Below are 24,056 nucleotides of genomic sequence, written 5' to 3' on the forward strand. Positions count from 1 at the left end.
TTTGGAGAGTGAGTAGATGTTCTAAAATGTTCTGAGCAAGGTGTAAGAGGTATAAGGCTGCAATTTCAGCCCTTCTGATGCTGAGGCAGGAAGACTGTGGTTCCAGGCCAGACTCAGCTGCATAGCAAGGCAGCGGCTCAAAGGAAGTAATACCCCACCCATATCTAGTTGGCTGCAGCACTTGGGAGAATGGGCCTGCACCTCTCCCAGGAAGCCAGGACAGCCAGGGCTATACAGAGAAACTCTGTCTCCAGTTCTAAAAAAGAAACAAACAAACAAGAAATAATAAATTTGCTGGATATGGTGGTGCATCCTTTAATTCCAGCACTTGGGAGACAGAAGCAAGCAGATCTGTGAAAGACAGCTAATGCTCTGTAGAGAGACTCTAATTAGCAGTAGTAGTAGTAGTAGCAGCAGCAGCAGCAATAATAATAATAATAATAATAATAATAATAATAATAATAATAATAATAATAATAAAGATTGTGATGTTTCTACACTTTGTGAGTATAGTAAAGCAACTGTCCACTTTACATGCCAAGCTCTCCATTAATATTTCTCAGATGTGGGAAAGTCAGGGCATGGGGTTCACTGGAGAAATAGGTCCAACTTACAGCCCTGCAGATGAGCTAACAGTAGGTTTAGAGGCAGGAACTGGTGGCATTTCTTGCAATGGCTACTGGGAATCTCGCTTTGCAACTCCCCTCTGCTAACAGCACCCACAAAGGCATAAATTAAATGGTTCTCCCTTTCTTGAGTCCCTCGCTGTCTCTGGAGAGATGGCTCAGCCCTTAAGAGCACTGTCTGCGGGTGCTGGAGAGATGGCTCAGAGGTTAAGAGCACAGGCGGCTGCTCTTCCAGAGGTCCTGAGTTCAATTACTAGCAACCACATAGTGGCTCACAACCATCTGTAATGAGATCTGGTGCCCTCTTCTGACATGCAGGTGTACATGCAGGCAGAACACTGTAAGACATAATAAAATAAATCTTTAAAAAAACAAATAAATAAAAGAGCACTGTCTACTCTTTCAGAAGTCCTGAGTTCAATTCCCAGCAACCACAGGGTGGCTCTCAACTATCTTTAATGTGATTTGATGCCCTCTTCTGGCCTGGAGATGTACTACATGAGATAGAGCACTCATGTTAATAAATAAATCCGTGTGATGACTCTGCAGGTTGATGCGGTGCGCTAACTGTTGGACTTCTTTCTTCCCTGTGATTGCAGCTAGTCCAGAGTGATCTGAATAGCCTGAAGAGGGACATAGAAGAGGTCTGGAAGTTGGTCCGGAAGCTTCTGCTAGAAGGCCTGCGATTTGACCCCGACAGTGCAGCAGGCTTTAAGAAGTGAGTATGCTGAGGGTGGCGATGCTGACACTGCTGCCAACAGAAGGATGCCTAGAATTGCAGACCTTGGCTATGGGGATGAGGGCAGGGAGGGTGGTGAGGAGCAGAGTGCTTCCAGTATTCACTTCAAAGGAGGAAACTGAGCCGGGCGTGGTGGCGCACGTCTTTAATCCCAGCACTCGGGAGGCAGAGGCAGGTAGATTGCTGTGAGTTCGAGGCCAGCCTGGTCTACAGAGTGAATCCAAGAAGCCAAGGCTACACAGAGAGACCCTGTCTCAAAAAACAAACAAACAAAAAAAACCCAAACAAACAAAGGAGGAAACTGAGGCTCAGAGAGGGAAAGGAAACTGCGATAAGCCCACACAACTGGCAGACCAATCTAGAGACTGAGTCAGAGCCAGTGGTTCCTGTCCCCAGGCAGTCAGGCTTGCCATTAGCTTCCACTTCCTTCCTTCTTCCATGGGCCTTTTTGCTAGTGGACAGCCCTCTGTCCCGGGGCCGTGGGCGCACAGGGGCTTGGGGGGCTTAAGCCCTGACCACTGACCTCCTTGTCCTGCAGGAAACTGTTCGAGCGGGTGAAGTGCATCTCCTGTGACCGACCTGTGGAGATGATGACTGGCCCGTGAGTACCAGCAGGCACCCTCCAGGGACTGGGGGTCCAGGGAGACCGTGCAGGCCCACTGTCACCTGCGTACACCCAACACTGCTCTGTGGACCTCAAGCACATACAGCTGCTCCATATGCAAACACACACACTTACCTATAGCCACCATAACCTGCCCCCCTTACTGGTCACCTAGATGAGGAAGGAGGTCTTCTCTCTCACCTTTAACACCATTAGTCTGTGCTTTGTCCCAGAGACTGAGTCAGAGCCACAAAAATCAAAATAGGTCTGGGAGTGGTGGCACACGTGTTTAATCCCAACACTCAGGAGGCAGAGGCAGGTGGATCGCTGTGAGTTTGAGGCCAGCCTGGTCTACAAAGCGAGTCCAGGACAGCCAAGGCTGCACAGAGAAACCCTGTCTCAAAAAACAAAACAAAACAAAAAATCAAAATGGGGAGAGGGCTCACTGAAGGAAAGCAGGGATTTGTTAGTTCTGAGTCCGTTACTACGAAGTCCAAGCTAGGCTCAGAACTTGCAGTCCTCCTGTGTCACTGTCCTCAGTGTTGGGATTTCAGGAGCACAGCTTTATCCCGACTTCTTGCCCTTACTTGGAGACTGTTGTAAAGGGTGGTTTAGTTTCCTGCAGCGCTGCAGTTTTCCAGCCCACTGCTTCGTCCCCCAAAGGCATCCCCAGTGCCCTTAGTAGTCACTTCTTACTGCCACCCCCCCATTAGCCCAGGAAGCCGTTGGATTCCCCTTTCCAGGTATTCCCTGTAAAGGGGACTGAACAACAGGTGACTTTTGGTGTCTGGCTTCTTTACTGAGCTTAATATCCGTGAGATTCCTTCAGGTTGTAGCAGAAATGGATGCTTCACTCCTGCTATGGCTAATGAATATTGTTGTATGGGCAGAAAACCTTTTGTCCACTCATCAGCTGGTGGGCACTGGGAATGCTCTTGCCTTCCAGCTGGTGTGACCATTGTTCTGTATTTACTTGGGCACCAGTTTTCCACTGTTTGGAGAACAAACCTAGGAGTGAAAGTTTTGGGTCATCCAGTGACTCTGTGAGATGTCAGTGACCAGTCCCAGACTGCTGGATCACTGCAGTGCTCCAGCCCTGAGACCCACAAAGCTGCCACAGCCCCAACACCAGCAGGGAGCTGGAGGCCTTCCACCAGATTGCCCTTTCACACCACAGGATGGTGCTGTGGTTTTGTTGCTGGTGATAAGGAGCTAGAAAAGGCTGGGGAGCTGAGGTGTGTTCACAGCAAATCGTGCTGGCTGAACTGTAGAACACTGGTTCAATAGAACATTCCTGGTGAGGAACCAGGAACTGCCAACTGTGTGGAAGGCTCTAAGGACTGTGTGACCAAGGATCTAGTTGTTACATCTTATCTGAATTGTGTTAATTAGCCACTTGTAGCTACTGCTTACTGTACTGGACAGCACAGCTGTGGAAGAATGTTAATGACTCGCAAAAATGATAAGTGAGATCACACCATATGTATGTGATTTTTCCATTTTCTTTAAAGAAAATAGTTTAAACATGGAAAAATATTGGAAGGATAGTAATGTCAAAGTCTGTCCCAGGTCATGGCGCTTCTTTGTCCCATTCTGTGTTTTATTTTAAATGGAGGTCAGTGTTTCACTGCAGCTTACCACCTACATAAAGAACACCTCTTCAAGTGTGTGACCACAGCTCAGGTGGAGAAGTGGGGCAGGCCCAGCTCCTTGGAAGACTGTTCTGGGCTTCCTTATTTTTGTTTCCTTATGGAGGCATGTGCCTATAGCTCCTGGCAAACCCTTATCTGTAACGTATCTCAGGAGTCCCCTCCTTTGGTTTGTGACTACTATTTATTTCTTTCTTTATTACAGGAGACAAGGCCTTCTACATAACCCAAGGTGGCCTTAGGCTTGACCTCAGTGTGTACTAATAGTGCAGGCTGGCTTTGAACTTGTTATCCTCCTGCCTCAGTCTCCCAAGTGTTAGGATTATAGGGGTACAGCACCACCCTGGGTTGGTTTTCACTTTATATTCAGAACAGTGTTTGTATCTTCCTGCAATTGTCAGAGGTCCTGCATACTTTGTATGTGGGCTTTGGGCTGTGAGCTGCAGACAGACAGTTTGGGAGGGTAGAAAGTACTACACTTCCTTTCTCCAGGCCTGAGAGTCTGGAGCACTCTGCTGGCCATGTGCACCTCCCCCAGCCTGGTCCCTTCTGCTTCCACAGACATCTGATCACCATCCGCAACACCCATGGGCTACCTCGAATGAGGCCAGCCAGTGCCAACAGCTATGAGTATCTGCAGCGGCAGCTGATGAGGTGAGGGCCGTGCCAACCCCCACCCTCAGAGAGGCCCAAGACCCCTCCCCTGCAGAGACTTCCCTTCCATGCAAGTGCCAAGTGTGCCAGGGATGCCCACCTGGGAGGTGGTGGTGTGGCTGACAAACACACAGAGGACAACAGCGCAAAGGAACCAACATTTGCATTGGCATCTACTGTGGGCCGGAACTTACCTGGGTCCTGTAGCAGAGGTAGCTCCTCAAGAGACTGAGGCAAAAGTATTTCAGGGCTTCCTAGGCTACAGAGTGAAACCTTGTCTCAAAAGAAAAAGAGTGAAAGTGCCGGGGCTATAGCTCAGGGGATCAGCCCCCAACACTGCTGAATGGATGTGGGTGTCCAAGTAGGAAGGCTTATAACCTCTGGAATCTATGATTAACGTACTTGTTTCCTTGTGGGTACCTGTGGTTCTCTGGGAGCCCTTGCCGAAGCCTTGCTGGGTCACATGACTTCCTTTGGGAGTGTGTTCCATTCCTATCCCACTCACAGTTGAAGAGACCGACTATGTGACCTGCCCAAGACCATGGCTAGTGAGTGGCTGGGGAGCCTTACCTGTCATCAATTTTCCCACTCAACCTAGCTGGCTACCTGAACCCTAGCTCCTTAGGGGTCCTGCCGGGGCCCAGCCCATGTGAGCTTCTGGCCTTGAGTGAGGCTGTGGTGGGGGGTGGGATGAACAATTGAGTGCCAGCCGCCACCACAGGAAGGATGAACAGCCTGTGCTGGCTCACCTACTCTGTGCCTGACCGCTGGAGCCCACGGTAAGAGCGTGTGCCTGGCAAGGCCAGAACAGGGCCCCAGGTGTGGTTGGTTCAGGGACGGGAGAATGGATTCTCCCCCTGCCCCCAGAGCTGTTTGTGTCTGTATTTGCTCACCACGATCCAGGCCTGCCTGCTGTACTGGCCACCTTCCTTGATACTCTCCAGAGCCTTGGGGCCTGTGTTGGGCTCCTCTGTGATAGAGGGGTCCCCATCTGGCTGTTGACCTTCTGCCCTGTCCAGGGAACAGCAGCAGCAGCTGCATTTCCAGAACTTTGGAGTCCATGAGCAGGGTCTGGGCTTACAGAACGACTGGGGTGATGGGCCTCGAAATGAGACCACCCTCAAGCACAAGTCACATGAACTATCAACAGTCTATCCTTATGGGGGGCCTGAGACGGTGGACTATGACACTGTGAGTCTGGCTGTGCCCTCCACCCCCAGAAGCTGGAAACCAGCATACCCAGCCCCAGGTGTGGGATGAGGCCCTGAGCTGTGGGCACCTTGAGGAGGCCGTGTTCTGGCTGTGGGCGTCTGTATGTATCAAGAGAAAGGGATGACAGTAGAGACCTTGACTCGGAACTTGGGTCATCTCACAGGCAGAGGTGGACATCCTGGGCGTGGACGGGGTCCTATACAAAGGCCGGATGAACAGCCAGTTCGGGACTCGGACTGGGGAGAAGGACCTGGCAGGTGAGGAGCACGGTGTTTGCTGGGATCTAGCTCTGCTGGGCAGAACCACGGGGTGGGACAGGTGGACTGAGGCCTGGTGCTGGCCCTGGGTGACGAGCTCTCAGTTACTTGCACAAGTACAGTTCCTATTATGTACCAGGCACCAGGCAAGAGCGAGAAGCAAAAGTGATGAATGGCCCCTTGCGGGCTGCTGAGCAGGTGGGTGTAGCCTGCAAGCACGAAACAGAAGGCAAGCATCCCTGGTGACAGAGGTGACTAACCCGAGCCAGACATGTTGCGTACTCCTTTTCCTTTTCTTTTGTTTGTTTTCAAGACAGAGTTTCTCTGTGTAGCCCTAGCTGTCCTGAAACTCACTCTGTAGACCAGGCTGGCCTCAAACTCAGAGATCAGCCTGCCTGTACTTTATGAATGTGGGGATTAAAATCGTGTACCGACAGTGGCCTTGCAGACGGAGGTAGGTCTGAGTCCGAGGCCAGCCTAACCCCGAGATTCTTGATTTCTCCAGTGGGTGTGTAATACAATAATTAAAAGACAGAGCTTCTCTGAACACCCCCTGGGATGATTTCCTCTGGGGAGGATCTGTCTAAAGCAGCACTTACACCAAGTGTGATACAGGATCCGGAGGGCTTCTACCCATAGGAATCCCATGGGCTGCCCGAGGACCAGAGTACTGAGTCTAGACATGCAGAGGAGAAGACTGGTTCTTAATGATGTGCTAGAGAGAGGACACGCCCCACAGCAGCTGCCAGAGCGACCCACCACACCCCAGGGCCCCAAAGCCACAGGACCGCTTCCCCAGATCTGAGGGTTGAAGTCCTAAGTCACAGTGTAGGCTGTGCTCTCCTCAGAGCTGCTGCCCAGAGTCTCTCCCTGCCTCTGCCAGCTCCTGTGGCTGCTGGAGCCTCTTTTTTTTGTTTTGTTTTGTTTTTGAGATAGAGTTTCTCTGTGTAGCCTTGACTGTCCTGGACTCACTTTGTAGACCAAGCTGGCCTTGAACTCACAGCGATCCACCTGCCTCTGCCTCCCGAGTGCTGGGATTAAAGGCGTGCACCACCAACACCCAGCTGGAGCCTCTTGACAGGGACCAGAACAGTCCAGCTGCCACGGCTGCTGCCTCCTCTTCCCCTTTCAGTTCCTTCCCTTCTGACTCTTGCGAGGACACTTGTCACTGGACTTCAGGTTTTTGTAGCCTAGGGTCATCCTAGTTCAAGACCTGAAATTACACCTGCAAAGATCTTTTTGCAGCAATAAGGTCACTTCCGTACGTTCCACGAAGCACACCTTTTAGGAGTTCACCATGCAGTTCACTCACAGGCCCCAAACTATTTCCAAGGGGGTAGAATAGCATCTCCCATGCCCTCTGCCCAGGCAGGAAGTGACTGCTCAGCAAGCACATTGCAGATCAGATGGGAGGGGCCTCAGGGATAACTGAAGCAGGCCAGCAGCGGCTAATGTCTGATGAGGCCTACCTCTGTGCCAGGCCCTCCAGAATCCTTGCCCATAGCAACCAGGTGAGGCCTTTCACAAACAAGGGAGGTCTCCTTGCTGTGAAGCAGTCTCAGGAGACTGGACCAGTAGGGAGACCCTTAATCCCATCCCCATCACTGTCTACAGGGGTTGAGGGAGGGGCTTTTCTCTCAGTGGGTGGCCTAATAAATCAGAGTTTGAATTGAGACAAGCTCAGCAGTTTTACCTCGCTTGGATCTCACCAGAGTGAAAAGTCTGGCCTGGTGTAGAAGCCAGAGCACTAGATGGGCCCCCCGCTATTCAGATCTTTTCTCCCCAGCCATGAAGGTTTCATGTCCTGCAGTTCAGAACATGAATGACCGTGTGCACCCAGGATCCTCACTTGCTCCGGGCTACCCTCGTGAGTACCCCACCGCCTACGGTTCTGGCAGACCTGCCTGCTTCTCCCGGCCCTTCCCTATTTCCCTCACCTCTAGCCCCTGCCTTACTCACCTTTCCCCTTTTTGCCTGCTTTGTTCACTTCCTGGTAGGCACCTTCTCTCCTGCCAGGAAAAAAGGCTTTGGGGCCTCCAGCTGCTTTAGGCTTCTGTGTTCCCTTTCAAGGGAGTTTCATGGCTAGTGCCTGTTCCACAGAGGTTTCCCTGGCTGCAGAGGTGGGACGAATGAGGCTTCTTGGCCAGGAGCCAATCTGAGAGGACTGAGCCCTTGAGCTTCCCTCATTCATATCTCTGGCCCGCTAGAGGCGCCATTACGTTCATTCATAGAGCACTTCCTGCTGTCTGTCTTCTGGTTCTTGTCCTGGTTCAGCAGCGTGATGCTGTTTTCCTTGTCAGGGACGGGGTAGTTGAGGCTCAGCCAAGATGCCTGAGCCCAGACTCTAAGCCCCTCCCCCAGGGGCACCACTCTACTCTACCACCCATGAGTTACATGTCTCAGTCCCCCTTGAGAAAGTGCTCAGGACTAGGACCAGAGGGGTGCAGTGGCCATCTCTGCTGTGGCTCACAATGTACCCTCCAGTCTCCAGCTTCTGTTCCTGGGAGGTGGGGGTGGGGGGAAAGGGACGGGACGGGGCGGACTCCATCAGGCCAGCAGCTTCAAGAAATGCTGGAACACAGTGTGGGTTTCTCCTGCTTCATCTCCAGCCTTGGGTCCCCGTACCAGCATCAGCTCTTTACATTCTGCCACAACTTTGGCTCAGCCGCCATCCCTGCCACTGGTACCACAGCTACCGCCACTGATTCCAGTCTCAAGGGATACCCAAGAGGCCCCTGGATCTAACAAGCACTTGAAATCTCTGCGGCAGGAGCACACCAACCCGTGAGACCCAAGCTTGTGAGCCAACTACCATGGGGTCCCCTTCACTCTAAGAGACCTGGAACAGATCCAGGAAAGGGTGCAGGGACCCTAGACATAGAGGACACATGTTGACTCGGTGTTTAACTGTGTATCTAAAATACAAACCACACAGTCCTTTCTAGCCAATGTTTTCATGGATAACATAGCTTCTGAGTGAGGTTTTTCACAGAGCCAACTGACTTTCTTTTCTCTCTCTCTCTCTCTCTCTCTCTCTCTCTCTCTCTCTCTCTCTCTCTTTTTTTTTTTTTTTTTTTTTTTTTTTTTTTTTTTTTTGGTTTTTACAGACAGGGTTTCTCGATGTGGCCTTGGTTGTCCTAGACTCACTTTGGAGACCAGGCTGGCTTTGAACTCACAGCAATCCATCTGCCTCTGAGCCCTAACTGAATTTCTTAAGCAATTTCCCCAATAGCACAAAGCAGTTCTAAAACAATCTCCTTTGGGTTGGCAGAGTGCTGGCCTAGCATGTACAACCCTGAGTTTGAGCCCCCTGGCACCATAGAGGCTGGTATGGTGGCACACACTGGCAACACCAGCACGTCAGTGGTAATGGCAGGAGGACCAGGCCAAGAGCACCCTCAGCTACATAGTGAGTTCACAGACAGCCTGGAAGACATCAAAAACAAAAATCCCTTTCCTTGGCATTTTGCTTAATATATCATCAAGATTAGCTTCTTCCTCCTTGAGTTTTCCTTAGAGCCATTAACTTTCCCATGGGAAGCAAATTCTCTATGAATTATTTTTTTATTTCTTGTGATCATTTCTACCAGTGACCATTATTATTGGTCTGAATTGAACTGTTTGTGTGTGTACTGTGCTGTAATGTAAACTTGTGTGTATGGTGCACGTGCACACACACACACACGCACACGCACACACACACACAGAGGAATGTGTGTGCCCCATGCACGTACTGAGGCCGCAGTACAAGACCACACCCACCTTCTTACATGGGTTCTAGGTATTTGAGCTCAGGCCCTCATACTTACACAGCGAGCACTCTTACTTGTTGAGCTATTTCTTTGGCTCTACTTATTTCTGAGACGGGGTTTCATGTATCTTAGGCGAGCTTTGAACTCACTCTGTAGCTGAGAATGACCTTGACCTTGTGATAATTCAGTGTCTAACACCCAAATGTTGGGATTATAGGCCTGTGCTGCTGTACCAAGTTTCTGCAGCAGGAGAATCAAACCAAGGACTTTGGAATTTTGGCAGGCGCTATAGCAACTGAACCACGTCTTCAGTCCCTGTGCCCCCCGCCACCTCCAGACAGGGTTTCCCTGTGTAACCTTGACTATCCTGGAACTCACTCTGTAGGCCAGGCTGTCTGCCTCTGCCTCCCGAGTGCTGGGATTAAAGGCATGCGCCACCACTGCCCGGCCCCATTGTTTATGTGTTAACTAACCCACAGGAAGAGTGGTGTGGCACTGTGGGTACCCTCCAAGGCTGGGGCACTGCAAACCTACCCAGGCCTAGCAGGTTCATAGCCCACGCACTTGGTGGAATGAGCCTGAAGTCCCATTTCCCTGTGGCCATTAGTGCCTGGCCTTGGGGCATGAAGTGGAGGTGCAAATGCAGCCAGCTCCTCTGGGTGCTCAAGCTGGGCTGTTCCTTCCAGGGACATTCTCTCCCTCATGCTGTTCTCTTGTCTCCACTCCTCTCCCTTTTCTCCTGCTGAGAGTTCCACCCTATTTCACAGGCACAACTTTGCTGAGCACATGTACCAGGCATGGCTGCTGCTCCACCTCAGACGGTTCTGGCTGGTGGGGGGTGGAAGGCACTTCCCAAGAGAGCTGGGGGCGGGGGATCTTGGCAGGGAGGAAATAAATGCTTGGCTTGGGAGGCCATCAGTGTGTGGGGCAATGTATGCTTGTCGGTTGCCAATGTTCTCTCTGGCCTCTTGTCAATATCAGCTTATTGCCCGAGGCCAGCCCCAGCAAACTCACCTTTTCTTTTTGCAAAGGTGTCCAAATGAGGCCAGGCCAGTCCCAACCCACGTGACTAATTTATCTATGCTTCCCTGGGTTCCCTACCCCCATACCACAGGTATTTTTTTGGCATTTTCTGGCCAGAATAAAGTCTTATTCCTGGGGCTGGAGAGATGGCTCAGTGGTTAAGAGCACTGACTGCTCTTCTGAAGGACCCAGGTTCAATTCCCAGCACCCACATGGCACTCACAACTGTCTGTAACTCCCAAGATCTGGCACCCTCACACAGACATACATGCAGGCAAAACACCAATGCACATACAAAAAAAAAAAAATCTTATTCCTTTTGGATTTTAGATAAGGGCCTAGAGCTGCCTATAGCCTTGCTCTCTTTCCACATGGGTGGGCCTTGGTGGCCCCTCCTTTGGCCACTGAGGTCAGCCTCCCAGTGCCCCATCTGGAACACCATCTGCAGAGACTTGCAATCTGTTCACCACCACAGCGGCCACATTCCCTGAGCTGCTTCTACCCTGTAGACCACGGGACTCCACAGGCTTAGGGTCACACAGCTCTGTAACTACTTGGTACTGTACGACCTCTCCTCCAGTGCATGTTGCTGGGGAAATGGGGTCCAGGCTGTGCCTGTGCACATGTCCCTGGCATGTGGACCTTCACGAGCTTCCCCTACTCCTCAAAGAGGGCACTGCTCTCCTCACAAACTCATATCTAAGTCCCCAACTGGTCACTTCATCATGCCCTTCTGAGGCTCCTCTGCAGGGTTGAGAACCTCAATGGGCAGCACTTGAGCTGGTCCCTCAGCCCAGGGAGGGGACAAGCTCCCACTCCTGCAGGCCAATCTCCATCCTTCGACTCTAGAACAAGTTGTTGGGAGCTCAACTTCAAAGACAGACCTGCCCAAGAGTGCAAGACCTGCAGGTTGGAGGCTGGGAGCTAGGATGGCTGTGCACACCTGTAATGCTAGCACTTGGCAAGTAGAGGAAGGAATATTAGAAGATCAAGGTCATCCTCAGCTACATAAAGTTCAAGGCCAGCCTGGGCTACTTAAGACCCTGTCTAAAAATACAAGGGACTGCAGAATTGGCTCAGTGGTTAAGAGCACTGGCTGTTGAGCCTGGCCGGCATGGTAGCTCAGGCCTTTAATCTCAGCACTCAGGAGGCAGAGGCAGGCGGATCACTGTGAGTTCAAGGCCAGCTTGGTCTACAAAGCGAGTCCAGTACAGCCAAGATAACATAGAGAAACTCTGTCTCGAAAAACCAAAAAAAAAAAAAGGGCACTGGCTGTTCCAGAGGACTCAGGTGTGGTTCCCAGTATCCACGGGGTTCACAACCATCTGCAGTTCCAGAGGAATTGATCTGGCCTCAGGCATGCATGTGGTGCACATACACACCCAGGCAAAACACTCTGCCACATGTAAAGAAAATAAAGAACAAAGAGGTGAACTGGGACAGTGTGAGGGAGGGAGCAGAGCTGCACAGAGGCAGCCAGCATGGAAAGGGGTGTCTTTGCAGGGTGTGGGATCCACCTGGATGTGCTGCTACAGCAAGGCAGACATCACTCAGTGACCACCCTGCACGACGAAGCCCAGCTCCACGGTGCTGAGCGGACAGTCACGAATTTCCTCCATGTCTAAGACCACAAATCCATTAACCTAAGGTGTAAGTTACTGACAAGGCAAATGTCTGCCTTGAGAAGAGCCACCACAAGTGCTTAAGGCTAAGTTAGGAGCTGTGTGGTGAGCCGGGCGTGGTGGCGCACGCCTTTAGTCCCAGCACTCGGGAGACAGAGGCAGGTGGATCACTGTGAGTTCGAGGCCAGCCTGGTCTACAAAGTGAGTCCAGGACAGCCAAGGCTACACAGAGAGACCCTGTCTCGAAAAACCAAAAAAAAAAAAAAAAAAAAAAAAAAAAAAAAAAAAAAAAAAAAAGAAAGAAAGAAAGAAAAAAAGAGCTGTGTGGTGGCACACGCTTTTAATCCCAGCACTTGGGAGGCAGAGGGAGGAGGATCTCAGTGAGTTCAAAGCCAGCCAGGTCTACATAGGGAGTCCAGGACAGCCAAAGTCACACAGAGTAACCCTGTCTCCAAAAACAAAAACAAAAACAAAAACAAAAACAAAACAAAGTTGCAAGGTGGAAGCTCCTGTGCTAGACACAGACTCCATGTGCTGACCCCTACCACACCATGTTGGCTGGCTCTAGGCATTGAGTCCCAAATCACACTGCCAGAGTAGTTTCCCTCTTCTCACCTACCTTGCTTTACCTGAATCCACACAGAATGACCATTGCAGACGTTACAGTAACTGGTCAGGTGAGCAGAGCAGGACTTTTGCCACTGGTCCCCAGCACTTTGCATGTAGTCAGAGATACAGCTTTGCCCTGCTGAGCCAGCTCCACCCTTGTCCATCTCAAGAGGACTCAACACCTCCTACCCCTCTAAAGAATCATTTTTGAGGCTCATTTGGGGGTACACACTGTGCCTAAACATATGCAGTAGCCACAGAGACCTTTCCAAACACAGGAACTAGAAATGGCATTCTATCTAAAGATCTTCCTATTTCCCAACCCAGGAGGCCTCCCCACACCAGGAGACCCCAGTCAAAGGATTCATCTGTCCTCTGCTGGGCAGGGACTGCTGTGAAAAGCCCCTTAGAGACTGTTAGGACCATAGCCAGCATTGGGGACAGTGTGGCTCTCTGGGTGGGTCATGGTGTATGCTCAAAGAACCCTGGCTGGGCCACTGGGCAGACCCTGGGGATGCTGAGCAGCCCAAGGTGTGGCCCCACATCTAAGACTCTCAAAGAACAAGTTTTTCTCTCTGTTGGAAGGAGCCCTGGAAGCTCAGACTGTGTTCGCCAGCGGTGCCCTCCGCCCATCTGTGCTTTGACTCTGCAATTGCTGAGTGAAAAGCAAGGTCCATGTCAGGGGCTGGCTGATCTCAAGACAGTAGCTGGAAATGTTTTTCAGAGCCACCTATTGTAGCCAACGAAATGGAGAGGACGAACCTGGCAGAAGTGGGCCAGGCTGTGTCCCTAGTGTGACGGCTGCTCCCGCCACTTGTGTGTAGCCTTGAGGTAATTTGGGTCACATATTCCAGTTTTCCAAGACAAGTCAGTAGTAAGGCTTTTTACGTTAAACCTCTTGACCTTAAAATGCTGACATAGTTAGCAAAACAGGCAACAGTGTATGTCTGAAGGTTCATAAGGCCTGTGATAACTGCCCTCCTCTGCAGTCACAGGAAGGGCACAGCCACCGGCTGTCAAAGCCAGGTTTTTCCTTATTCCTGTATGTTACAATATTCTCTGGGAATCTGACACATAGCTTGAAACACATTCTTTAAAACAACCTCATGGACTCAAATGGCCTTTTTAAAGAGGGGAATTGTGAAAATCATAGATACCAGTCATTTGGGCTCTAACAGGCTGGTTTTTGCTGTTATTCTGAGACAGGGTCTCCTGTATCCCAGGCTTACTTTCAACTCCATATATAGTTGAGGATGACCTAGAACTTCTGGTCCTCCAGCTTCCACACTCTAGAGTTGGGAGGTGACAGGTGTGTTCTCATGCCTGACCAGCTCATGTGGTGCTAGGGATCATAGCCAGGGCCTCCCGAGGGCTAGGCAAGCACTCTTCTGACTCTGCCCCCATCACGAGCCCACAGGCTGCTTTCCGTTGTTGCTCAGGCTGCTTGCGATGAGGCACTGCTAAGGATGGCTTACAACTAGGTTTGTTCTGAACTTCGCTCCTTTGCTCTTTAGCCAACCCCTGAACACAGATCATTGTTGATCTTTCTGCTTCTTGGCTTCCGGGTGTGGGCTAAGCTATGGAGGGTCCAGGGTTTGTTACAGCATCACCAGCCACACCTGGCTCTCCCAAGTTAGTCCTGACAGGGAGTCGCTCAGACCAGTGCTAGAAGTACAGCTGGTGGGGCTTGTGCTTCCACTGGGAAATGAGTTCCTAGGCCCCAGCTCCAGCTGTGTTCCAGGGTACCACCTGCTCCAGGATCCTACAAATCCAAGTATCAGACTAGGGCCCTCACCCTGTGCAGGTCCAGAGAGGCTGCGATCTAGGATGTTTGACAAGCACTTAAAAATGAGTAAAATGACTCAGACCTGTAACTCCAGCATTTAGGAGGTCTATTCAGTTCAAGGCTAGCCTGAACCACACAGTAAGACCCTGCTTCAAAACAAAGCCAGCCACGGGCCCTCAAAAAATTCAAGCAGTCAGCATACTCTCATCCTTCTGCCAGTCTGGAGACCAGGAGCCTGGTGGCTGTGTGCTCTGCTGCTGCATCAGAACCACCAGGCAGCAGGACTGTGTATTTTTAGTAACACCTTTTAACAAGTATAATTGGCACACTGGAAAGCTCACCTTTTCCAAGTGTCAACGGAATGGCTGTTACAGTAGGAAGGGGATCACTGCCGTCTGCCTGCTGCTACTCCACACTGATGGAGACAGGCTGGAAACCTGGGGTCTGTTTAGGCTGGGCAGCTAGGCATGTACACCAGTGACTAGCAACGGCCATCCCCAGGAGGAATGGCAGCAGTGTCTGCAGGTTCTGATCATCACAGTGGGGATGGGTGCTGTTTGATCCAGTGGGTGGGCTTCTAGAAAGCTGGGCGCTGCACTGTATATAGGATAGCCCTCATTGTAGGGACCCTTGCTGCCTAGACGTTAGCTGTGCTGAACCTAAAGTCCCTTCTAACTTAATGTGTGTAACCACTTGAGACCCCAAGCCCATCTCCTGATTTGCGCAGCCTCTTCAAACAGCTAGGCTTGAGGACAGCCTTAGTTTCGGGATGTTAGGTATTTTATAGGGTACTTCTTAAAACTTAAGTGTCAGCCTGGCAGTGGTGGCGCACACTGTTAATCCCACTTGGGACGCAGAGGCAGGCAGATCTCTGGGGTTGAGGTCGGCCTGGTCTACAGAGCGAGTCCAGGACACCACCAGGGGAAGTGGTAAAAAGCTTTCAGTGTGTATTCTGTAGCAGGGCTCCTGTTAGATTCTGAGTTGGCCATGGGCTGAGCACTGAGCTTCTATGTAGGGAACAAACTCTAGGCTGGTGCTGTTTTCCACTTTTCCGTAAAACACTATATCAAGTAGGATGGATATGGTCCACCACAGGCCACCCAGGTCCCATTTACCATTGGACCATTCACTACATCATGTGGCCCAGATGGCCACACTGCATGGTGGGTGGCCCTCAGATCAGAGCCCCCGCCCCCCAGTTTCCTACTACCCCTGAATTGAGAAAAAGTAAGACTCATTCCTTTCCCGCCTCATCCTCCCCCTCCTGATAGACATCCTGGCTGGGATGGGAGCCCCATTAGGTGGCTGGGCTAAGGGTCCAAGAAGACCCATGTGAAGCCGAGGTGGACAGGTAAAAGCCCTATTCAATCAGGGCGAAGACTCACCCATCTCATCAGGAAAGGGGTTAAATAAGAGGTGAGATCCTGGGAACAAAGGCTGGGAAACTTAGCAGGGATAGCCTCTGGTAGGTAAGATGATTTCAGACCATGTAGACAGGACAGCAAGAGACAGGAGTATGGAGCTAGGAGAGAGTGCAGTGTCTTATTCAGCTTAGCACCCCCTTCCAGAGCCAGCCAGCAACACTCAGGATATACGAGGCAAGACCACAGAGCCTGGTGGTTTGGAATTCTTCTCTTTTGTTAAAAGGGGGTAGTAAATGGGGACCAGGTAACCCTGGGCTCTGGGGAAGAGGCATGCAGGGAATCCCAGCAGGCAGGGGCTGGGGCTGGGTAGAAGAGTCCTGGAGTTTCCCATAATCCTTTGCAGGAAACAGCAATGCTGGCAGATAAGTGGAGTGAGGCAGGGCCTTTCAGAAGACGGGGTGGTGGGCCAAGGGGCTTGGGGCTCACTCTAACATGCAAAGTCCAGGTGCCCCATAAACTAGGTTGCTTTTGAAGAGCGACATATACGTATAAATACACAGACACAGCTACACGCACACATGCGGAGAAGGCTCTGCATTCCCAAGGGTGGGGATCTAGGCCTACTGGCCCCAAGACAGGAGTCAGCCACGCCCCTGCCACCAAGTGATTTTCTGAAACACTCCAGGTGGTGCGGCCAAGCAGGCGAGTCTTCGGTTGGGTGGTCTCCACGGTGCTGCCCACCAGGCACCCAAGCCACTTTAGTCAAATCCATGCGAGCTGGGGGTGCCTGTGCTGTGCTGTGAATTTGCGTGCGTGCAGCTGTGCATGCTGGCACATGACTGCCTGGCTAGAGTCCAGTCTTTCCCCTCCAGGGCTCTGGGGTATAGGGGTGCAGACAGAGGAGGGGTGAAGGGGCCCACGGAGACATCCTCTCCCCCACCCCACGGGGTTCTGGCCTCCGGGAGGGGGGAGGGGCCTCCCTTATCTCTCTGCCTCCATGGCAGGGTGGGCTCTTGGTTCTGAGGTGGCCTGTTGGGGGGCCAGGGGAGGCCAGTCTGAAGCTGGGGAAGGGGGTGCCGGAGTCCACAGTGGCGGCTGCGGCTGGTGGTGCTGTGGGCCTCCTGGGGGCGAGGCTGCAGTTGGCCAGCTGGGTGTTGTGAAGCTGCCAGTGGCATGGGGCAAGTGCGGTGGGGGTGATGTGGCTGACGTGGCCATTGGGCTGCCGCTGCTGCCTCCACCGTGAAAGCTTTCGGAGGCCTTGAGACGGGAGAACATGGTGAGGGCATCAGGGAAGTTGGGGGGCGTGGCAGGGGTATTGGCGGGAGTGCACATCTGTGGGGGAAGAAAGGACACATGGAAGACTGAGCACCCGTTTTTGGTAGGGCCTTTGCTGCCTCTAAAAAGGAGGCACATGCCCAGAAGTTATTGGGAGTCACCTGGCTGCATCTGGCCCCAGTAGCCCATCACCCAGGGAATAGCTCACAGGCAAAGGCATCAAGATGGGTTGGTCTGGCTTCATGGAGACCATACCACTGGCACAATGCCTGCTGCCTTGGGTGTGAGGCTTCTTAGCCTGTGGTCAGCATGGCAGCCTTGGCTGACTGCCTGGCGGGAGCTGAGCTCCAAGGGCCAGTGTTCTCCAGGTTCCACAGGGCCCAGATTGGCCACACCCCTGCCAACAGACCTGCCTCATGCAAGGATTCCCCCTACCCACAGCGCACCACCTCACTAGGTGTAGCCAAGAAGTTCAGCCTCCCCTTGCCCAGACTGGGAGCCACCAGTGTTTTCATTTTTGGGTCTCCAGGGGACACTTACCATCTGGTGGTGGTGACTGTAGGGGATGTTGGTCTCCTGGAAAAAGGCGCTGAGGGCTGTCTGCAGGGAGAAAGGCTGTGCTTACCCTCCAAGACCTGTCCATCGCAGCGGGACAGTGAGCTGAGGTCTTGCAGTGTCTGTGACCACCATCCAACGAGGTGCCGTGGAACTCACAGCAGGCTGGATGGGTAGTGAAGACCCTGACAGCATTGTTCGCCCTCAGTCAGGTACCTGGGCCTTACCGAGCCCCTGCCTCCAACCCATGGCACTGTCGTCGTAGCTTTTCTGGCTTTATCATGGCCTGGTTCTGTCACCTCAATGGGTGGCAAATCCCCATACTCCTCGAGCCTCCATATCCTTGTATGTGAGACAGGGAGATCCAAGGAGTGAGTCTCAGCCTAGGGTGGAAATGTGCTTCTTCGCAAAACTGCCCTCTCTGGAGGGATGCCCCTAACGTGGAGCTAGTGTGACCCAGCAGCTGTAGCCCGCTGCCATGATAGTCTATGCGACAATTCCCTAGCCACCTGTTGTTAGCTGGTTCCAAGCAGGGCTCTATCGAAACAGGGGCGCCTCAGGAACCCGAGAAGCAGGGCTCAACGAATGTCGTCAATTTTTTTTTTGTCTTTTATTTTTTTGAGACAGGGCTTCTCTGTATAGCCTTGGCTGTCCTGGACTTCTTTTGTAGACTAGGCTGGCCTCGAACTCACAGCAATCTGCCTGTCTCTGCCTCCCAAGTGCTGGGATTAAAGGCATGCACCACCACCGCCCAGCGGGTGTCATCAATTTTACGGGCAGGAAAACTGAGGATGAAGTAACTTCCTTAAGACTCTTGGCTAGCATGAGGTGGAAACAGGATCAGAACCCTGGACTAACTCTCAGGACTAGCCAGAACGTGGTGAAAAAGGAACTGACATGAGCCGTGTGTCACAAGGGGAGGGAGCTCTAAAGTGGCCTCAGGCAACGCAAGGGATGATGTTGTTCTGACCATGTCCTGCCTTGGCCCCCTTCAAGAAAAGAGGAAACTGGACGCTTGTGAAAATGCTGGGTGAGGGGTCCTGAGGAGCCAGCCTTGCAGCATTATTACTCTTCAGCTGGGTAATCCAGCCCAGAGGCAGCAGGACTCCAAGCCCCTGCCTCCCCAACATAGCAAAACCCCAACCTGACTCCCAGGGCTTGCTCTTTATTTGTCTTCAGATATATTCACATCTGGGACTTTCCTGTTGGAGATGCCCTGCACCAATGGTCCTGGACCTGGGATAAACCTGGTGTCACTCAAGAACCCCAGGCAGGGGAGACCCCAACATGACAACTGTCCTTTAAAGGCCACTGAGTTCTCCAATGAAAAATATCTGCCCAGCTACACAGAGGTGCCACCCCCCAGCATCTGCTCCCATTAGCACCTGAATCTGAGAATGTGACCCAGAAACACTGCCTGGAGCATTCTGCCAACTGGGGGGGGGGGGGGGAGGGTAACCATGAGGAACCCCTCACTCCTAGGCAGATGCCTCAGGTTAGGGGAGTTCACAGCCTGTTCTTCATCTTATATATGGTGACCCGTAGGCTCTGCAATCTGAGAACAGAGTCTACCCTGTGTCAGTCAAGAGCCCCCGTTTCCAAGGCTGCAGGAAGTCTCTGCTCTTCATGGGGACAGTTTCTCCTAACTTTCATGGCCATATATTTTAGTCCACTCCCTACAGCCTGTCCCACACTGATAAATGGACTGAGAGTCCTCCACACAGCTCATTTCCCATGGGACATGGCCTGCCCAGCCTTAGGCTAGGACCTGCAAGCACAGCCACTGGGCTCCAGCAACTGCCATGAATGTGGTTTTACAAGTTTTACCACATCCAGCCCCAGAGAACAGGGCAGATTAAGATTGCTGCAGAGTTGAGGAGTGGAGCACTTCCCTGGGGTGGGGCTGCAGGGGGGAGGGGATAGAGGGCAGCCCATTCAAGGCCTTAGAGACCGGCAGGGGTGTGGAGGCTGAGGCTAGACAGTGAAGCCTCCCTTTCCTGCTTAGGGACATGGGCCTGAAAGTCTGGTAGGAAGGAGGTAAGCAGAGCACAGGCTTAATGTATAGAGCTGGAAAGGCTACGATCTTCCCAGGTTGGGGCCGTTTTGACCCTGCACCAGGAAGCTAAGCCTTAGTTTCTGCTCTCGGCTCTTCCCAGAGGCTTCTGGGGGGTGGAGGGGGTGGGGGGTGCCTCCCATTGGGAGCTTGGGGTCTTCAACTGGGCACAGACGACTAGACTGGCTCTGGCCGTGACCTCACCTGTGAGGGACACGGCTACAAGTCCTTTGGCCTCATCTCTAGATGCCCACAAGGAGTGAATCTGGGGTTTTAAGTTAGAGGATAAGAGGCATCTGAGGAACACAAAAGGCTGGGCTCACTATTTTACAGGTCAAGAGAAACCTGGGCGTAGGTGGGAGCCGGACTGGCATTCCCAGCTCCTGTCTAGAATGCCCTAAAATTAGTGAGCCGTATACAGCACACCATCCCAAGGTATAGGATCTTCTGGCAGGCCCGAGGACACCCAGGCCTTCATAGGGATCCCGCCCCGGTCACACCAGTGGAGTGGGCCAACACATAGACACATCCTCCTGATTTAGTCTGAGGATCCGCACACTACCCATACACTCCATGCTGAGTGTGTACACACACCGCACCATAACCAGCATGGCCACCATCCCATCCACAAACCTCCACCTATGTACACACTGTACCCACACCAAACACGACACAAGGGTATCAGACACGCATTCGGGCCGGACTGCGAGTCCGCACACGCGCTCACATGCCCACAACCTTCGATGAGCCTTGCTGACGCCCAAGAGCCGTGCGTGCGTAAATACAAATGCACATGTACGTGTGCGCACACGCCGCAAGCCGCCCACCAGGCACACCGACCCCGGGACCGCTCGCTCCGAGCGACTTAGCCTCCGGCACGGCCCTGGATGTCCTACAGGCGGCCGTCTGTTTCGCCCTCAGCCGTTACCGGGACTAAAGGGTGGGGGAGGAGGGCTTCCCTGTCCTGATCGCGGGGTCCCCGGGGCAGCCTCGTTTCCGGGGATCGGGCCTGGCCGTCGGTGAAAGCCCGCAGCCCGCACCCCGGCACATGTCCACGCCGCCCGAGCCCGTCCCCGGTCCCCGTACGCACCTCGAACTGCCAGTGGGCCGCTTGCAGCAGTTGCTTCGCTTGGTCGGCCGCACAGCCCGCCGTCAGCACGAACTGGTTGATCATGACCTGGTGTTTGAGCTCGTCCATGTTCACGGACATGGCGCCGCCGCGCAGCCCGCTTTGGCCTCCCTGCGCGCTCGCCTCACGCGTCCACCATTAGCGAACCGGCCCCGGCTAATACAAATATTTACTGTGCGCTCTGACTCACCGCGCCTCACTGCCCCGCGGCCGGCGGAGCATGCTGGGATGTGTAGTCCGCGACGCCCCCGCCGAACGGACCGAGGAGGCGCACGGACGCTCTCTTCCTAGCGGATCTCAGTGGGGGCGCGCAGCCCCAGCCCTAGGTTGTAATGTGAAGTCGGGGGGCGCCGCAGCACGAGCTTGCCGCGTCACGGGGCCCCGGAGGTCCTGCAGCCTGCCGTGCTTAGCATCACAGTGTTAGTAGGCGCACTCTTAGGGGACTCCCCGAAAGCTCTGGCCCACTCCACCGCCCTAGGCTGCAAGAAGACTCCGAAAGTCCTGAGACTTAGAACGCTCGGTGAAGCAGAGCATCTGCCTTTCTTGGCGCTGCTCTAAGTCACCACCTCCGGGAAGCCTTCCGTAGCTCGCAAGGCATCCTCGCCTGACTCTAGGCCTGTCGAGCGGTAGAAGCGTGTAGGGGAAAAAAAAAAGCCCCTGGTAGACTGACCAGGCTAGTGGCCTCTGCAGCACTGGACTCCCTTCCCCTTCGGTCCCCACTTTCTCCCACGCGAAAAAGAAAACCGCCCAGCGGCAGCCAGGGAGCACCAGGACCGCGCGGAGCGCCTAAGAGAGCGGCCAAGACTGCCATTCCCAGAGTGCCCCGGTTTATTTGCATCTTACTGTCGGGGTGACGTCACCTGAGTGAGGCCGCGACTGTACCAATGGGCCGCCACGGGGTGTTAGGACCTGGCCATATAAGGTAAACAAAGCTGGCCGCCCAATGAGGCGGTGGCGGCGGGGGTGGGGGTGGGGTGGGGCGGGCGCGTCACGTGGCGTGGAGGCGGGGTCGAGGCGTGGGGTGTTGCAGGCCGTGTTTACAGCCCTGCACATGCCGCTTCCGGTTGACGTCGCGGGTGGGAGAGTGGCAGGGCGGAAGCGGGAAGTCGCCGAGAGGCTGGGGAAAGGGGGTTGGCGTTGTTCCCAGGGCTGAGTGACGTTGTCGGGATTCTTTGCTCACCCTGGCACCTGCTACAGTAGAACCAAGCGGGATGGGGGCGTTAGGTCAGATGTCCACGAACAAATGCGGCATTCATAACACGGACACCGCCCCCCGCCCCAGGAAGTGAGCGCAGGCCCTGGGAGCAAAATACTGGCTGCGGAGACATTTTTATATACCTCATCCCTTGTTCTCTGCTAAGACCGCTGTGGCCTGGGGCCCAGTGGATGCCTGGGGGGAAGTTGGGGGGCTCTCTGATTGGGTGTCTGGAGAAGATGGGAGGCAAGTGGGCAGGGACTGAAAGGTCCCCTTACGACAGTACAGGGAGAAAAAAGGGAGTAGGGAAACCCGGGGGACTCTGAGAGAGCTCCCAAGTTTACTTTATGGTTAAGCAGCGGGATAGATGAGCCCCTTTGCTAGGCATCTTTCCCATGTGTCCACAGGAAATAGGATATTTTAGTCTCTTTGCTGCCTGGGGTGAGGGGGGGGAATGGCGTATTCTTTGCAAAGTAACAGTAGCAAAATATTTTTGCTTTTGCTGAGAACATGGCCTTATCCCTAGGAACTACCATGCATGCGCATTATTGTAGGCAAAGGCAGCACCGAGAAACCACACGAGAGGCAGCACTGGTTCCGTTGTTGCCATGGAGACTGCAACAGAGCCTGAAAGAAGGTGGGCAGGTTGGTAGCCAGACAGACCTGGATGGCATTTTTGGACTGCTGTTTCCTCAAGTTCCTCTCCTGTGTGGGAGCTCTCCTAGCTGTGCTGTGTGGGACGGATGATTCTGATGGGCCTAGCAAAAGCCCTGGTACTCAGTGTACAAGATTTGGCAGGCACTGCTTTCCAAAGCCTGCGTTGGCCGTTCTAGGGAACGGGCCATTTTATAACTATAAAATGGCGCGTGCTTGACGTGGATTCCAGCCTTATGCTTTCGACATTTAGAGCCAAGAGAAAAGAGCGGGCATCCAGTGGGCCAGGGGTCTCTTTCTAGCAAAGCCGAGCATTGGGTTGGGGATCTTTTTTTGTTTGTTTGTTTTTGTTTGTTTAGGGATGTAGAAACACACACACACACATTTTATTTAGTCACCTCGGTGGCTTGCTCGGCTCAAAAAGAACTACTCCATGCAGGCCTTTCACCAACAGAACAGAGGGGAAGATCCCCTAGCTTAGCTTGTTTTTCCCAGGGGTGGCAGGGAAGGGAGAACCATTGTTGTCATCCCCCATTTACTTGGCTGGAGAATAGACTTTGGATGTTTTAGCAGTCTGGGATGTAACCTGGGAACTGGGCCAGAAGGCTGTGGGAAGCAGAGTTGGGCATTTCCATCGCCTGCTCTTACCTGAGGGTCAGGTAAGTTAGGAAACATCCCGGTTCACATTGCCAGGTTAATGGAGGCATGCTGCATCCTCGGTAGTCTGCAGGCTTCGTGTTCTGACATTTGAGCTCTATTGCCTGGCACATAATAGCTGCATGATAGATAAATATTTGTTGAATAAAATTGACCATTTAAAATGTTGATAGTGGAGCTTATTTTCCACAGAGTGTGGACAAACACAGGATATTGCTGGAGGTGCTCTGAAGCACCTGGATTTAAATTCTTAATAAAGTTTAGTGGGGTGTCAACACGGTGAAACACTTCCTGTGTCCAGGCTCCATTTCAGTGAGAATATCAGAGCGCTCAGGACTATGTCCCTCCATGATCAGGGAAGGAATGCGCGCTACAAGATTCATGTAACACAGATAACATGAGATTCATATGCATATGAGTGTTTAGAAATTCTTTTCTTTTTGGTTTTTTGAGACAGGGTCTCTCTGTGTAGCTTTTTGGCTGTCCTGGACTCAACTTTGTAGACCAGGCTGGCCTCGAACTCACAGAGACCCTCCTGCCTTTGCTTCCCGAGTGCTGGGATTAAAGGCGTGCGCCACCGCGCCCAGCACGGTAGAAAAAGTTTATTCTGCCTCACAGTTGTAAGGCATGGTCTGTTGTGG

General features: G+C 52.8%; 2 protein-coding genes across 6 annotated transcripts in view; one reads left to right on the forward strand and one right to left on the reverse strand.

Moving 5' to 3' along the window:
• The window catches only part of LOC311587016 (uncharacterized protein C16orf96 homolog), a 28,399-nt gene extending 18,580 nt beyond the window's left edge, over positions 1-9,819 (forward strand). For 3 of the 5 annotated variants that reach the window (XM_084763409.1, XM_084763412.1, XM_084763413.1), the window contains exons 10-16: positions 1,226-1,344; positions 1,904-1,966; positions 4,180-4,272; positions 5,292-5,463; positions 5,648-5,741; positions 7,528-7,608; positions 8,351-8,838. In XM_084763409.1, coding sequence (XP_084619535.1) covers positions 1,226-1,344; positions 1,904-1,966; positions 4,180-4,272; positions 5,292-5,463; positions 5,648-5,741; positions 7,528-7,608; positions 8,351-8,529 — 801 coding nt within the window. In that variant the 3' untranslated portion in view covers positions 8,530-8,838. The other 2 variants (XM_084763410.1, XM_084763411.1) reach the window with 2 other exon arrangements.
• A 6,334-nt stretch (positions 9,820-16,153) lies between these two features.
• On the reverse strand, positions 16,154-21,745 carry UBALD1 (UBA like domain containing 1). Its single transcript, XM_084763428.1, has 3 exons — positions 20,871-21,745; positions 17,713-17,772; positions 16,154-17,229 (listed from the first exon to the last, which is right to left on the reverse strand). Exons 1-3 carry the CDS (start codon positions 20,988-20,990, stop codon positions 16,879-16,881), a joined length of 531 nt encoding a protein of 176 aa, XP_084619554.1. The 5' UTR covers positions 20,991-21,745; the 3' UTR covers positions 16,154-16,878.
• Positions 21,746-24,056: the final 2,311 nt, after the last annotated feature.

Source organism: Acomys minous, assembly GCF_964271855.1.
Source record: "Acomys minous genome assembly, chromosome: 16".
In the NCBI taxonomy this organism is placed as follows: Eukaryota; Metazoa; Chordata; class Mammalia; order Rodentia; family Muridae; genus Acomys; species Acomys minous.